This window comes from Myotis myotis, unplaced genomic scaffold, assembly GCF_014108235.1.
Source record: "Myotis myotis isolate mMyoMyo1 unplaced genomic scaffold, mMyoMyo1.p scaffold_m19_p_2, whole genome shotgun sequence".
Lineage (NCBI taxonomy): Eukaryota > Metazoa > Chordata > Mammalia > Chiroptera > Vespertilionidae > Myotis > Myotis myotis.
The window spans coordinates 71,377,467-71,394,672 of NW_023416324.1; the positions used below are offsets into that span (position 1 = coordinate 71,377,467).

The following is a 17,206-nucleotide window of genomic DNA, read 5'->3' on the forward strand; positions in this document are numbered from 1 at the left end:
ATTACGTTTTATTTTTCATAAATGACCATCTTGTCATGGACTGTGAGGTAAGATTCCATTGAATGAGGGGCTCATTCAATGAATGTCCTCCATCCCTCTTCTTGTCTTCCCACCCTGCCTCAGCGATTTTTAGAAAATTGTAGTAAGATTAAACTTCCCAGGAATATTAGCAGAGAATCTTTCTGGGTGGAGTGGGAGAAGGAGGAAGTTCATGCCTCTGAACGCGAGCCCCAGAGCGAGCCAGGGCTGTTACGCATTCAGGCGGAGTCTGACCCCCGGGTGCCACGGGGACATGCTGGCTCCCAGGATGTGCACACTCAGGCAAAGCCCCGCAGAGCCAGCCAACCAGGCTGTTATCTGTCTCACAGAACTTGTTAAATCTCACGGCATGTACAGCGTGCCATTGTTTTGGTAAATCCCTTTCTTGACTGTGCTAGCCGGCTAATTTGGAGCAGACTGGACTGTTGGGAGAAAAGACTCTCTTCAAAGACAGCTATTTAACCGTGACCGTGGCTGCACCATCTTGAGCACAAAGGGGGAGCTGAAGTCATGCCCCACCCCCTCCCCCCCAGGTCTCCCACAACCAGGGCACTTATTCTTGGCGCTGGAATTCGCATAATTACTCCTCTTTAATCTGCTGGGTGACCTCATGCAGCCGCAGCGGCTGCAGGAAACGGTAGGCCTTGCTGTGAGCTGAGCCTTGGGCAGTCAGTCGCATCTACAAGACCCTCTTGGAAAGAGCCTTTGCGAAGTGTTAACCCCATACAGCCCTGGTTTCTAAGCGGCTCCAGGCTCCTGTGCTGCTCTCGCCCACTCTGGGGGAAGGAGTATCGAAAGGTGCTGGTCCCATCCAGGGTAACGGCTCCAGTCCTGTCCCTTCTCAGAAACTGCAAATCATTTTATAAAAGCACAGGAGTGGTTCCAGCAAGAGTCCACCAAGGCTGACTGAAAAGGCAGGGTTTCATTCCCTAGGAAGCCAGCCAGGAACAAAAGGCTGCATTCCCTCTCACACTTGCTAAGGGCAGTCGCCTGGAGAGCAGGCCTTTGTTCACAGCCTGGCCGCGAAAATGGGCTGCCTAGGCCCTGGCTATTTAAAAAAAAAAATAATCACTCCAGTTTCCTTTATAATAAACATTTCTTCTAAAAGAAAAACCCTCCATCTCTGCCCCAGTTAATCACCTCCACCCCAAAACACACACTTTTAAACCACTCCCAGAAAACAGACTCTTTATTAAAATGACTGTAAGTCTTGTGTATAAAGAAGCTACAAGCAATTAGAATCTTTGGCCTGAAAGGAAGATAGATGTAAGGGGGGAGGGGATAGGAAATAAGATAAATTTATAAAATTCAGGGAGGAGTGGAGCGGACGGCAGTTCCTGGAGCTTAAAGAGGTAGCCCCAGGAAAAGAATGACAGAGAGTAAAAACGAAAGTAGCTCTCGTGGGTTTAAGAAGGGCTTACAGAAGCAAAAGCGATTGGAGGAGTGTTGGGGGTCAATCTCCAGCTTTTTGAGGTAACGTGATGGGTGGGCAACTATCAGTCAGATTCTTGGTCTTAATGTCTGAGACTCAACATGAAATGCCACCCTCATTCTCTCGACAGGGCAATTTTATGACCGAGAGCCGCAGGTTAATAAAGAGCCCCTTCCCATTGGCTAAGACACCTGCCCCTCCAGCCTATCACAAAGAGGATCCTAACTGTGCTGCCCACCCCTGGTTGCTCATGGCCAGGAAGATGGAACCCACAGAGAGAAGCTGGTCGGCCTAAGGCCTCCTGCTGTGGGAACACAGTGGGGGCCACGCGCCCCTCCGTGGGACCCTGAGGGGTGGTGTGACTCGGAGGCTCCTCCCGGAATGCTATCTGGGAAGACTAACACACTGAGCTGTTACCATTTATTCACATCTCAGTACAATAATTTTATCAAATTTTGATGGGAGTGAAAATGTGGCAAAAACCAAATGGGGAGCAATAAACAGGGAAAACAACCCAGAAGGTGAACTGTACTACACAATTTTGCTTAGAGCTATTTCCCCCATTTAAAAAAAAAAAAGAAAGAAAGAAAAAAGCCAGTTTTATCTAGGGTAAGGTATGCTAGGTACGCAGAGGAAAATTCCTGGGCTGCACACCACTAGCCAGTCACTCACGACTAAAGAGCAGGAGGAAGGCGGAGCCGCTGTGGAGGTTTCTGTTTTTTGTTTTGTTTTGTTTTTTTACCTGGAAGGAGTGGCTTCAGATTCAGCTGAAGAGAATCAATTACTGTTACACAGAGGGACCTCGTGTTTACAAAAACAGTTAACATCAGACATGTAAGGCAATCGTGTTTTGAGTTACTGTGAGGGAAAAAATATGGGAGAGGAGAGGGCTAGGAAAACAAGGAAAATGTAGAAAAAGAAGAAAAAAAGGGGGGGGAATAAAACTCCCCCTTCTAATGGTCAGAATTAAAGAGAGAGAAGTAGTGGAGAGTGAGCTTGCTAAGTCGCCAGCTCCTGTGGACCTGCTCCAAGGTCTTATCGCATCGGACACGGAATTCAGCGGGAGTGTCTGATGCTGCCGGGCGCCAGCAGGAGAGCAGCCGGGTGGTGGAAGAACCACCACACAGCGGCTTCCCAGCCTCACATCCCCCTCCGCTCACAGGGAGCGACCCGTAGCCTAGCAACCAGGCCAGTCCTTTCCCCGCTGCATTGTGTGCTGCGATGCAAAGTGCGGGGAGTGCCAGCAGGACCCAGAGTACAAGCTGGACAGAAATGCATTTTGGATTCCTTCTCTACCCAGCGTTCTCCTGCCACAACCGGCAGCCCTATCATCCTACTTGTTACGCTTCAGCATCAATGCCTCCTCTCCCCGAGACCCAAGGAGGCAAGGCGGCCCCAGATTGCTCTCCCATGTCTGCGCACTGGGAACACCAGGTGAAGACCGTTAGCAAGTCTCCAATGGAAAGGAGAGAGGCATTTGGAGACAGAGAGAAACCTGGGGCCAGAGCTCCCGACAGGATGAGCACTGCTGTCTGTTGGCCACACCTGGGTGCTTCCACTGCCGCGTCAAGACTCAGCGACCACGCACGCCATTCTGAGGTCACAACGAGCCCCTAAAAAGTTGATATCTTGACTGTTGTCCATTAGGCTGATAAATGAACCTGACCGTTCCCAGGTGGCTCCCACAGGATGTAACCTATTTTTCATAGAATCTCTACTTCTCTCCATGCCCAAGAGGCAGGACGTGCACAAGGGGGGTGTAGGGAACAAACAGCTCAAAGTCAGGAAGGCCACCTGGGCCCCACTTTATCACAGCTCTCTCACCTCGCGCGATCATCTTCGGCCCCTCCAGTCTCTAGGCACCAGCTAACAGATCCGCAAGGCTCGAGAGGGCGCTAAGCCTGAGAAATGGTCGGGTGGGCTGAGGGCCCAAGGAGACTGACTCAGGGAGCCACTCAGACCTGGAATGTGCTCTCAGAGCTTCAGATCCCACAGAAGCAAATGGGAATATGCTACATTCACCCAGCGAATAAAACCCAAGCCAGCCCTCCACACCAAGGGCAAAGTCAGAGAGAAATCTGTGATGTATCCAGGAGGGTCAGAGAGACCTCATTTATCCAACCAGATTCAGACACGGTTAGGAGCAGAGAGCAACCTTCAGAACACCTCCGCAAGTCCTTGAAAAGGAGAGCCCCCTGGAGCCACCGAGAGCCATTCTGTCATGTCTCATGGCTGGGGAGGCAGAGAGAGCCCCGCTAGAGAGAAGCCCTGGCAACCCCAGTACCTCCCCAGTCAACTAGACTCGAGTCACAAAGACCGACATTCACGGGCCAGACGCAATAGCTTAGCTAACACTAAAACAGGTCACACCAAAAGTCTATGTTTAGCTTTAGAATTCATCACTGGATTATCTTAAAAAGTTTGGACTTTTGTAAAAGAAAAAGCTGAGTTATTGGAGTAAGGGGAGGGGCTGTGCTTGCTCAGCACGCCGGAGTGAGCCTGCAGTGGAGACAGCCAATTTCTGAAACACGGCAGGGAGTGAGTCGTAAGGGCTGCTGTGAATAATTGTAGGGCAATTTAGGCTGTGGTCAAGTCAAATCTCAGTCTGTGAGCAGCGTCCCCTAACGCTTTGCAGAGCACAACCTGCAGGAGAGCATGTGGGAGGCATCCGGGAGGGAGGGAGACACAGCACTGACAGAGCTCTGGCCAGATTCCGACCGAGTGGCCCTGCTGGTTCAGGATTACACACTTGCTCCTGGGACACTGCCGTTCAGACACAGACCCATGCCAACACACTTCATGATGACTGCCTCACGTGACCAAGAGGTTCCACTATAGCTCCCGCCTGTACCGTCCATCCTCTAGTCTAAGGGACAACATGCCAAAACCATGGGGCAGGTACAGGCCCACGGAAAAGCAACAGGCCGAGTTCTCCCCAAGTGGGATGCTGCTCTGGGAACAATGAAGATGACTGTGGCTCCTCAGAGGCAAGCTCCTTAAATCCTAACTCCTTCCATGATTTCTCCTAAAAATTATTATCTTTCTTTGTGCTCTCTGTGCTAAGTTTCCATAAGCTTCCTTAAATTCTCTCTTCCATAAGCTTCTATTTGGCTTAACATAGATGAAGTGGGGTTCTGTGACTTATAACCAACCAATTTTCCACAGCTGCTAATTTCTCTTAAGAAATTGTATGTTTTCCCCCTTCATATTATAATTAAAAATATTATAAGAAAAAATTAATCGTGATGTCATAAATAAAGAAACCAGGTGTGACAAATCGGAATTCTCTTTTCTGTAGTAGGTACCAGATTTAATGACAGTTCTCAAAAATAAAATAAAGCAAACATACACACCCGAAAAATGGGGTGGGGAGCAGAGGGAAGAAATGAAAAGCCCCCTTTCTTTCTGCTCAGAAGGAAAACAGGGTTTAGAAGCATCAACTACTTATAAGCACTGAATGTCGGCCCCACTGGAAGGTAAGGTGTGAGCACAGCTCACGGTTCCAGATCTGCCACTGACAGGTGGTGGCGGAGGAGAAGGAAAGGACGACGCAGAAAACCTCAGGGCACCTTCAGTCCTCGCCGAGGATAAACACGGTTCACAATTCCTCACCCACCATTCCCAAATCCAAAATTCTCTGAGAACTGGGATTTTAAGAATAATTCATTTGGCTGCCAAACAAACCTGACCTCATTTGGTGGCAAAACATGACCTGAACTACATAAAATCATTTGTGATCTCTTTATCCTATTTAGGGTGAAATTCTCCCATTTCACTGCTGAATTCATGAGTTTGATAAAGGGGAACTGACCCTAGGGCCCTTTGGGGTGAGATATATATATGTGTGTGTGTGTGTGTGTATATATATATATATAATCTACCTACCTACCTACCTACCATATTACATTTCTTTTAAAATTCTGAATTTTAAAACACACCTGGCCCTAAGAGTTTCAGATAAGAAGAAAAGACTCTAGACCAGGGGTGGGCAAACTTTTTGACTCGAGGGCCACAATGGGTTCTTAAACTGAACCGGAGGGCCGGAACAAAAGCATGGATGGAGTGTTTGTGTGAACTAATATAAATTCAAAGTAAACATCATTACAAAAAAGGGTACGGTCTTTTTTTTCAATAGTTTTATTCATTTCAAACGGGCTGGATCCAGCCCGCGGGCCGTAGTTTGCCCACGGCTGCTCTAGACTATACTGGGATGAGGTAAGATCCCTACAAAGTTTACTAAAGACCTGAAACAGTCAAATTATCTCCTGGTTGTTTCCATCGCATCAGCTTCCCACACAAGCCAGACAGTAGCGTTACTTGGCAACACTGTGTTAAAAAATGGGAAATCCATTGCTTAGGGTCGTGATTACATGTTAAATTCTGGTTTCCTACCTTCACATATTCCAGAGTTGGGTCCAGAAGTTGCTGATCCCTGAAAAGAGAAAACAAAAATATGAGAACCATTGGGAACATGCATTCCTGCACTGAGTAAAATGTATCCAACAATATCTCACCCTATCCATCCAAATTATTAAGATGGGCCCACCTCCCAGACAATACTCAGGAAGTGAGAGCAGACACCAATTCCCTTCATGGTGTGTGTTGGGTGGGTGGGGGTAGGGTACCACCATGACCTCAGTCTAGAAGCTCTATATATTCTGTCAGGTTCAGCCTCCAAATGTTGGACTCTTTCCATGTGGTGATTCTAGGTTCACTAGAGCATAACAATTAACCTTCAAGTCTGAGGCAAAGAGCTTGGAGGAGGACAGAGGTGGGAGTGAAGCAGGGCTGGCTGCCCATGCGGGCAGCAGTCTAACCCGGCAGCTGTGTCGCATCCACCTTGACAGAAGTAAAGGGAGGCTCCAGTAGGCAAGGCGCTGCCCAAGGTCACCCAGCACCCAGCACTGAGAGAGAAAGGGGCTTGTGCCCAGTTCTGCTTTTAATGCTTTTAAACCCTTCTCTCCTCTCTCTCTCTCTCTCTCTCTCTCTCTCTCTCTCTCTCTCTCTCTCTCTCTCTCTCTCTCTCTCTCGTCTCTTTTATGGCTGACTTGATTGGCCACCCATTCCTGGTGTCAAGCTGAGCAATTCGCTCTAATTTTCTTCAGTGTTCCATTATTTGTTTCTCTCCCGCCTACTGTCTGCTCGTGTTTATCATAATAAAACGCTAGGGCTGACCAGACAATTAAACAGCAGCGGTGGCACTGAGGATGCTCTTACTATAGAAAGCGGAAGAGGGTCTGACTAAGGCAAAGGGAAGGGGGGTCGAGACCTGAGACGATGCTCCCAGTGCTTGAGGAGTTACAGCAAGGCGGCCCCTCAACGAGGACGTGCAGAGACAGCTGCCTCCGGAGGCCTAAACTTCGAAACAACCCGGCCCTGCACAGCGCGATCATTTTGAAAGGACACGATGGCTCCGAAGCCTGTAAAACTCATCTTCTTAAGGAGGCGTCTTAGCATATCTACATCAAGAACTCGTCGGCCTGAAGGCAGGGGGCACTCCAACAAGCAGCCGTCTGCAGGTCTGGCTGCATCCAGGGCTTTGGAGAGACTCTGGGAGTCAGCAGGTCTACTCCCTAGAACAGCAGCAGCCAAGCCCCAACTCAGGGACACAACCAGTTTGGGGGTGGGAAGCCCTTCTTGGCCTGGCTTGACTGCCTGGTGAGGGCAGCTCACAGAGCACAGAGCACAGGGCACAGGGCAGAGGCAGGCTGGCACTGAGATGCTCTCTGCGTGCAGGCAGCTGAGGTTCTGAAATGAGTCCCTTTGTAGAACCAAAGCACCAGTGAAGAGCTTAGGCTCACAGGTCCTGGATGCATTCCCATCAGAGGGGTATACATCACTTTCAGGGAGAGGCACTCACTTTGCCTGCAAGCTGGCATTTTCCCCAAAGCTGCTGAGTCTGCCTGCTGGGCCTGGCCCCATCCTACAGATGTAAAACTCTGAGGAACCACCCAGCCAATGACTAAAAACTTTGTCGGCGGAACTCTGGCCATGGTGTTCCCCTTTATGTTCTTGAACCCCTGGTTTTCTACTGAAGTAACTTTTAGGCGAATAGTCATTCAGTCTTATGCTAATTATCTGAGCCCAGTGGTCAGGCTCATGCGTGCAGAAAGACGTTAGAGCCACTGAAATGCTATTTCTCATCTTCTTCAAATTTCTATTAATACATACATGTCTTGATGCATGGATAAACAGTATAGGATGTGAGCTGTTTAAATCAATGGTTCCCAAATGATTTTGGTCTCAGGATCTCTTTATGCTCAAAGTTATTGAGGATCCCAAAGACCTTTTGTACATGTGGAATGTACCTACTGATTACTGATCACAGAAATTAAAACTGAGAAATTTTCAAATTTTTAATCAATTTACATGTTAAAAGTAAACCCATTATGTGTTTAAATAAGTAGCATTTTTATAAATAATGGGTATGTTTTTCGTAACAGAAATTCATTCAGTGATGAGAAGAGTGATGTTGTCTCACATTTTTGCAAATCTTTTTACTGTCTCTTATCTACTTCCATATTCAAGTAGACATGTCTTGGTTGAAATAAATGAAGAAAATCCATCTCATACAGATATGTAATTGGAAAAGGGAGGGGTATTTTAATAGACGGTTCAGTTACTTGTGGATATTCTTTGATACCATACCAATCGTGCAAGTGGCAGTTTCTTAAACATTGGCTGTAAAGTGGAATCTGAAACCATATCTCTACTCTTTTGCATCTGTCTTGCACCTTGTTTTAGCCACACGTGATTGCGTAACCACTCTTCTAGCAAATCCTGGTTCATTGAATTATGCAGCTATTCTAAATGTTGACCCATTTCATTATAACATAAAAAAGGAATCCCAAGTTAATGTCATCATTGACCTCATCAGAAGTAAATAAGTATTGGGAAGCAGGGAGCGCATGGTGGAAGAGATAAATGTTCCAAAGTTCTCGTTTTCACTTGAAGGCTTGAATTTTGTCATTGGCAGCTAACACTGTCAAATATTTTTTTTGAGCTTCATTTCACTCCTTTTGCGGGGAATATCGGCCAAACAGCAAGACCATACAGTTATGATTTGCAATTTTAACTCTTTTTTTTAGGTGCTCAAATGTCATTCACTTGGTAAATTCTTTTTAGAATTTTGTCCAGGACCTGTTCTTCTTGCCAGATTTAGCTGTAAACTCCTTCTGCTTTCACATGTGAAAGCTGAAACATTCCTCTCTCCCTTTCTCTAGCGATGCACCTGAAAACTCTCTAAGTTCCCTCAGGGTAACCACTCAGACTCTCAGGAGTGGGATAACCCACTTGGAGCAGGCCAGGTGCTGTGCCCGGGGGCTCCTGAGGTTTGTAAGGTCCCCACTCAGAGATGGGATGACCTCAGGGCAGGCCTGTGCTCTTCCCACCACCCTGTTCTCCCGCCCACAGACCCTGAGCCTGGGAGCCTGGGTGTTCTCCCAAAGGCCCCTCCTTCCTTGGATGAGCTCCCGGGTTCCGTTTGATCCCCCATCACACACACTCTTGGCAGAAGAGAAGGAAACCAAAGGCGCTGGTCAGGGGTAAACTGAAGTCCCCTTTTGACCCTGCCCCCAAATGAACTCCGCTAAGGGAGCCCTGTTCTGAGAGCAGAGGGGAATCCAGTGTTCTCAGGTTCTAGTTCAGGACTCCCAGGGTGCCCTAGTGGGTCCTCATATTCTCCTCCTCATCCTTTTCAGAGACGCAAGGGAGGGAATGTAAGGAGCGTAAACAGAACTGAGTGAGTGTGCTACAAATCCAAAAGCTTTAAAAATAATTGCCTCGAACCAAACTAAAATGATATTTAAATGCAGAAGTGTTGTGTCTCCTTCCTCAGCCTGCCCCCAATCCCAGCTAACCAGGAAGACATGAGCTAGAAAACATAGCAGTTGGCCCTGTAGCCCTAGCCACTAGTTTTAAATAGGATATCCAATTATTCATACAAGACTATGCAGCAAACACTCCTTGAACCACAGATTTATATTCTCCAACAGAGATCACTGGAAAACAAACAGAGAAACTTGGCAATATAAATAAAAGTTGTGTTTTTTTTACATCGTGTTTTTTTTTTTTAAATGAATCCCCACCCACATGGATCCATGATGCTGTGTGCATCTCTCTTTACAACTGCAGTCTGGCAGGCGTCCCCAGCCCCCCGCGAGGCCTGCGGCCCCTCACTGGACGGTCCACACACCGCAGGAAAGCAGCAGGGTGAAACCGGACTCGCCTGTTATTTTGTCCTTAAGTGTATTGAGTTTTAAATAACATCACTGTGTTTATTCCAGTTAAGTCACTCTTTCCACTATCCCACTTTCTTGAGTGCATACCGAAGGATGTCTAGTTGGGATATATTTATTATTTCAGCTTGTTTCTCATCTGTGACCAGGTTAATAATTTTCTCCCTCTTAAAAGGACACTTGATCTTTAAGTGTTTGCTGTTTTGAGCTAAGAGGTTCTCTATCTTGAATGCGCAAGAAAAATGTCCCTAACAGGGATCTTCCCCAAGTGGCTGGAATACAGATAGGGAAGGAAGTACCCTATGTCTGTCTTAAGTCACACAAAGTTTTAAATGAATGAATGTTTAATTCTTTAAATAGTACAGAATAAAGTAATGGCTAACATGCTGCCAAACAAATGTCCTTTTATTTTATTTATTTATTTTTTAAAATATATTTTTATTGATCCCAGAGAGGAAGGAAGAGGGAGAGAAAGAGAGACAGAAACATCCATGATGAGAGAATCATGGATCGGCTGCCTCCTGCAAGTCCCCCACTGGGGATCGAGCCCTTTCAGTTCGCAGGCCGACGCTCTATCCACGGAGCCAAAGCGGCCAGGGCAACAAATGTCCTTCTAGATATACATAAAAAGGGACCACTGGTAATAAAATGGTTACTTCATGTAATGGGGGAATGTGAGAAACGAGGAGGACAAATGCTCCCCTAAAACCCACACACATGAGGAATTCACAGAGCTGGCACCTGTGGCATAGTGTTTGCATCCCAGCTCACTACATAGTGCTTATTTATACATGGTCTCTCCCTCCCCAAGAGTACGGACCTGTCTACTTCATGCCCAGTATCTTCCGTACTTCCTACACGCATCCCACAAACATCATGGAGCACCTACAATATGCCATGCACGATGCCAGACCCCGGAAGCACCGGAATCCAAGACAAAGGCCCTGTCCTCAGGCAGATCTCAGGCAAGTGGGGAAGGCAGAGCCAAAGATCCAAACAGCTCAAGTTAGAGAGAGGGTGTCAGTGAGAGAAACACACCAGGAAGACGCCTTTCTACAACATCTGCGCCACGTTTTAGGGCCGAGTAGGACTTGTCCCAGTGAAGAAGCTGTGGGGTAGGTGGTGATGAGAAATGACCAGGCAACAAGAGAAGCATGTGCAAACACATGGGGCCGTGAGACAATAAGGTGCATTTGGGGAACCCTAAGTGCTCGGGAGTTAGTGCCACCTTAGTGCAGGCGACCGTCACCTGACACCTGAATCCTGCAAGACCCTCCCAGCTCCACTCCAGCTCCACCATCTCCACACAGCAGCCAGAGTGGCCCTTACTCATACCAGGTCTCCCCCGCACCCCCAACCTCCATTCAGAATCCTCTAATGGCTCCCATCCACTCCGAACAAAACCCCGAAGTCCTCACCGCAGCTGTTGAGGCTCCGGTTGGCATGAGCCCAGCTAGCTCTCCAACCTCACTGTGATAGGTAGAATCTGAGGATGCCTCCTTCCAAGATTCCCATCCCCTGGTGAGTCAATCAAGCACTAAGAATGCTGTGAGGGGATTTCGCAGATGTAACTAAAGTCCCAAATCAGCTGACATTAAGATATGACAATTATCTGAGTGGACTTGACTTGAAGAGTGAGAGGGAACTGACATAAGGAATCCTGTTGTTGGTGTGACATGATGAGAGAGCCTGTGAAAGGCCCATGGCATGGAACTTGGTGTGGACCCTGGCAGACAGCCAGGAAATGGAGACCTCAGTCCTGCAACCATAAGAAACTGAATTATGCTGACAAGCTGAATGATGGTGGGGAGCAGATTCTTCCCCAGAGAATCTGAAATTAAAAGGGGGCATGATCATAGGTACAAAAGAGCATAGAAAGAGAATACTATGAACATCTTTATGCCTAAATTTGAAAGCTTAGGAAAAATTAACAAGTTCCTAGAAAATAAATTAAAACTAAGACTCAAAAAACGAACAGAAAATCTGAATAGTTCTATGACCATTAAAAAATGGAATCAGCAGTTCAATGTCTTTCCACAGGCCTATATGGTTTTACTATCTAGCAAGTTCTGCCAAATTTTGGAATTATTTGTTACTTGAAAATTGTAAAAACTCTTCAAGAGACTTGAAAAAGATATTATAATCTTGATACAAAAACCAGACAAGACCAAGAAGGGAAAAGAAAGTAAAGGCTAACCTCACAATGAACAGATATGCAAAATCCTAAGCAAATATTGACAAACCAAATCCAAGAATCTATAAAGATACATCATAACCAAATTGGGTTGACTCAAAAATACAGGGCCAGTTTAACATGAGAAATTCTATTAATATAATTTATCACATTGACACATTAAAGGAGAAAAATCATTTGGGCATCTGATTGATAGGGTGAAAGGGATTTTTTAAAATATATTTTATTGATTTTTCACAGAGAGGAAGGGAGAGGGATAGTCAGAAACATCAATGAGAGAGAAACATCGATCAGCTGCCTCCCACACGCCTCCCACTGGGGATGTGCCCACAACCAAGGTACATGCCCTTGACCGGAATCGAACCTGGGACCCTTCAGTCCACAGGCCAACACTATCCACTGAGCCAAACCAGTTAGGGCTGAAAGGCATTTTTTAAAAAATCATCTTTTCATGATCTTTACAGGGAGAAAGTTAATTCTCCACAAATTAGATATAGTAAAAACACACACCTCCATAACCTGACAAAGGGCACCTTTGTCAAAACCCCAAAACCTCAGCAAGTATCATTCTTAATGGTGAAGAATTAGAATCATTACTATAATCAATCAATCAATCAATCAGTCAATTAATCAGCAACAAGACTAGGGTTCCACTATTACTGCTTCTGTGCATCACTGTCCTGGGGGTCCAAGCCAGTACAGTTAAATAAGCAAAAGAAATAAAAGGTATAAGAACTGGAAAAGGGAGAATAAAACTGTCATGATTCACAACTAAAAACTGTCAACATAGAACACTCAAAGAATCTATACAGACCTTATAAGGAAGTAGAGCAAGGTTCCTAGATATGAAGCACTGTGCAAACACTTTAGAGATTTAAAATTTACTGATGGGAGGGACTAGGGAGATCTTGCTTTGTGGGTGTTCATTCATCACAAGTGTATGCATTCCTAGAACACTTAACTGAAACGTAAGATGAAAAGGCAGGGTGTGTCTGACCAGTAGGCCGTCTGTTTACTTGTAGTAGTGGGTCCAACGAGGAATAAACACTGCAGCCTCAGGGTCTACTGGTTTACCATTCTTAACAGACCCATGCACCAGGGCATGCAACACAATCAGGAAAGGAGAACCAACAACCAGGAGAAAGTTTGCCCTCCACCAGCAACCTTGTGGCTGCAGCCTTTTTACATGTAAATATGGTTTTGATCTAGTGCCTTCACCCTCCATTCTCCACCTTGAAGCTCCATCAACGTCTCAAAATCTCAGCTGGGGAAAAGCGGGGGTGTGGAGGGATAAAGGGAGGAAGACATAGTAACAGGCTTTAAATCTGCTAAGAATTTGTGTCCACTGGACAATATTCCTTACTAGATCACATGTTCTTTTGGGTAAGATTAATACATGGGGCAGTCTACCATCCTCATTTTATATTTTATTAGATGATATCCTTGGTTCTAAGGCAGCCGTGGGCAAACTACGGCCTGCGGGCCAGATCCGGCCTGTTTGAAATGAATAAAACTAAAAAAAAAAAAGACCGTACCCTTTTATGTAATGATGTTTACTTTGAATTTATATTAGTTCACACAAACACTCCATCCATGCTTTTGTTCCGGCCCTCCGGTCCAGTTTAAGAACCCATTGTGGCCCTCGAGTCAAAAAGTTTGCCCACCCCTGTTCTAAGGCCTTGCCCATCTCACCAGCCTCATCTTTCCTTGTCCTTTACACTCCAACACATCCAAACTATTGGAATTCCCTGAACCAAGAAGCCTGGAATCCCCATGTCTCCCCACTCATTCCCACCTTTTCTGACCACTCTTTCCCCTGCTCCACCCCGACAACTCAAAGAATTAATGAAATAACATCTCCTCAACACTTCTTTTCTATGCATCATAAAACTTTATAACAACTAATGATAATTCAGTATAGTATGTATACTCTTGCCTATCTCCCTTCTTGGACCATGAGCTCCCTGAGAACAGGGACCATATTTTATTTTATCCTACTTTGTAGCCCCAGGGCACAGTTGCTCCGTAAATGTTGGTTTGAATGAATGAATGAATGAATGAATGAATGAATGTGTGGGTCCTCTCCACTGTGTAGGAGACCTAGACCCTGACCTTTCCCTTCCACCACACTCCATGGGTTCACCAAGGGAAGAATAATGTAGGAAGAGAGGGAACCGAGAGAGAAAGGTCCTTCTTGGACTGATGGGGTTCCTCCTTAAGGAGGTAACTTAGCCACGGGCCCGTGACCGGACTGTGATGGCCTCAGGCAGAGGCTCCCCAGCACCACTGAGGCCAGATGTTTCCAAAGTGGCACAGCCTGAGAGGCTGGCTGCTTCTGCTGAAAATGAGTCTCTCTGGGCATATTTGAAAGGCCAGGGAGGAGGTTAATCAGGGAGATAACCAGGACAGATAGCATCTACCACAGGGCCATCTGTTTATGGGAAGATGAAAAGAAATAGATGCTTAAGACAGGGCTGGCCTGGTGAGTGGAGAGATGACGTCTCTCGGAAAAGGATCAGCCAGTGTGCAGTCAGATGTTCAGGTCCTTACAGATACTGACAATCACATTAAAGTCCCAATAAAGAGATATTTCTTGCTCTACGTGGGGGCATATTATGTGAAAAGCCTTTGCTAATTTAAAAAAAGGGATGTAGCTTTAAAAACAGAGAACTATAACACTTTGAGATGTACACTTAGTACAATATATTTTGTTTCTTCACCTTAATGAATGAGAATAGATTCATTCTCTTACATCTCACCATGTATTTATTGACCTTTGTTAAAACAGGCTTTTTCACTAGTAGTTGACAGGGTTAAGGTTGGTGCTTATTTTATATCCTCCTCCCAGGTTTAATACATGACATGAGAAGTTCCTTTTCACAAGTACTAAGAACCTTGGGGACAGTTCTTAATGATTAAACCAACAGATATGTTTTAGAGCAGAGGCGTGGTCCAGACAGAAGCTCCCTGTTCTACTGCAGTGGGGGAATTCATCTTCCCTTTCTGGTATCTAGGGCTAAAAACATTTACCGGATGTGATCTGGGCAGCCAAGTGTGACCACTTCTCTCAGTCTCATTATTAAACTGCAGTTAATGCTCCTAAAATCACATTAGCCCTTTTGACAACCATAGCACACAGCTGACTCACTCTGAGGCTGGCGTGATCCAAATTCTGGAATGTTGTTCACATGTGGCTATTGAGACAAACCCCATACCTTGACTTTGTTTTTGGACTCTAGAGAAAGTCTTTGCTTCTCCCTACACTCTTTCCAGTTAGATTTGGTCTGTTGTTTGAAAGTGCCAAGATCATTTTTGGATCTCATACGTGTCATTTTGACATATTAGCTATTCCTCCAAGATTCATGTCATCCACCAATGTGATCTGTATGTCAATATTACTGTCTAAATGGGTTTTTAAATTGGCTGGGATGGGGCTGAGGACACAGCCTACAGCATGCTTCATGCACTATCATCTAGCAGGAATCTTTCTCACCCCAAGGACATCACCAATGACTGGCATTTACATACACACCTTCTCAACATTCCTCTAATCTACCATCAGAGTAACCCTAGGAAGGAGAGTTAATCTGGTATGACTTGCTTTTCACAAAGCCTTGCTACTTCCTAAGGTTGCTGCTTCCTTTACCAAGTTTTCAAAAGAAATCATTGTCCCAAACCCCCTCCCCCCCCGAATTTGATGTCAATCTTATCGTTATAGAGATTAACCCTATCTTCCAAGTTCTTTTTTGGAAACTGAAACATCTCACTGCATCTTTCCTGTAGCTGCTGGTTACAGCGCTGGTGTGATGGTCTCAGCCTCAAGCGCTCAGTCTTCTGGGGCCATGGGGCTTCGTCTCACTTGGTGTCTTAGAGCCTCTTGTCATGGCCTCATTCTCTTCCTTCACCTTTACTCTACCTTTTCCAATCACAGAAGTCATTTCCTTGACAAAAAAAAAAGGAAAGCCGAACAGAAGCTGAGCAGTTTGGTTTCTCTGTTTCTCTCACATTCCCCCTCTCTTTGGTCTTATTGTTCCGGACATAACTTCTGAAAGCCCTTTGTGTTATCCTTAGCATTTCTCACAATCCTCTGCTCACTCTGGTTCTTTTACAGCCAGTGCCACCCTCTAATCTGGCCCTTGGTTGCATGGCCTGACCTTTTCTGCGTCTGGGTCTAAGGCGAGGACAGCACAGAGGAAGTGTTGGCACAGAGAAGGCAGGCCCTGGGGAAGGGTTAGCCAGAAAGTACAACCTGCAGTCACCTGGTCAAGGAGAAAAAGTGACCTGCGACCTGAAAGATGTTAAGGTCGGAGGTCAACAAAACCAGACTTCTCATTGGACTAGTGAGATGATACAAAGGGCTACGCTGTGAAGGGGAAGTTAGGTCAGTTAGATCAGTAGCAAAGATAGAGAGAAGAGGTGTTGGTGAGGTCAGATGGTTCAAAACGGGCATCCCCTTCTCCTAGGGCCATGAAGTCCTCAAACGGGTTGAGGCCCTGGCCTTCTTTGAATATCCAGCACCTGGCACAAAGCCTAGCACACAGTCAGGTTCAACGTCCTTGCGAGTGAATTCATCGGCATGGCCCTGGCTCATCGCACCACAGTGGGGATCCGAACAGGAGTCGGTCCAGGCTGGACAAAGTCCTTCACACACACACCCTTCAACTGCAAGGTACCTGGGTGATCTCATCTGTCTTCCTCTTTCAAATTGTGGTAAACACGTTGTCTTTCATTGTTTTTGAACTGTTTCCCTTTCAGAGCCTCAGGCCATGAGATCTGTAACCTTCCCTGGACTTGGGGAGTCTTCCTTCCTCTAGCTCAGAGCAGACTGCAAACCAGGGCACATTTCCCTCCCTAGTTGTCACAGACTGTTTACTTCGAAAACTCCTGCTTCTTTCACTTCAACAGCCGATTCCTGCTTCTGTGAGTCATCTCGATCTCATCTGAAAATACGGCAGTGCCCGATTAATGTACTCATGATGTGTGTGAAAAGAATGGCAATTAAACCATCTCCTCAGGCGGGTTCCCTAATCGTGTTAAAACAGTGCCATCTCACTGTCCTACCTGTGACACTAGGGTGAGTCTCTAGGAACCCAAGACTGACACAAAGTGGTTTGGGGTGAGAAAAACTTGACGTGGCCATGGGTTAACCTGCGCTCAGCAGAATTCCAGTGACAGCACTGAGCTAAAAGCCGCTGCTGAAATCTTAACTTGGCAGCAGTCCGCCCAACTGAATAGTCAGAAGAAAAGCCGTATCAAGGCCAGTATGTCTCTTGGCAGGCACCGAGGGTCTGGCATCAGCGGATC

The 17,206-nt window shown here is 46.1% G+C and overlaps 1 protein-coding gene across 6 annotated transcripts in view; it reads right to left on the reverse strand.

The window, feature by feature from the left end:
- The window catches only part of BCAR3 (BCAR3 adaptor protein, NSP family member), a 109,502-nt gene that overhangs the window by 72,915 nt on the left and 19,381 nt on the right, over positions 1–17,206 (reverse strand). For 5 of the 6 annotated variants that reach the window (XR_004973785.1, XM_036347055.1, XM_036347062.1 and 2 more), the window contains one exon: positions 5,864–5,903. Coding sequence is in view for 4 of the 6 variants with exons in the window: in XM_036347055.1 (XP_036202948.1) it covers positions 5,864–5,903 (40 nt within the window). In the remaining 2 variants the exon portion in view is untranslated. Of the gene's footprint in view, positions 1–5,863; positions 5,904–17,206 lie in introns of those variants that run through there. The other variant, XM_036347061.1, reaches the window with a different exon arrangement.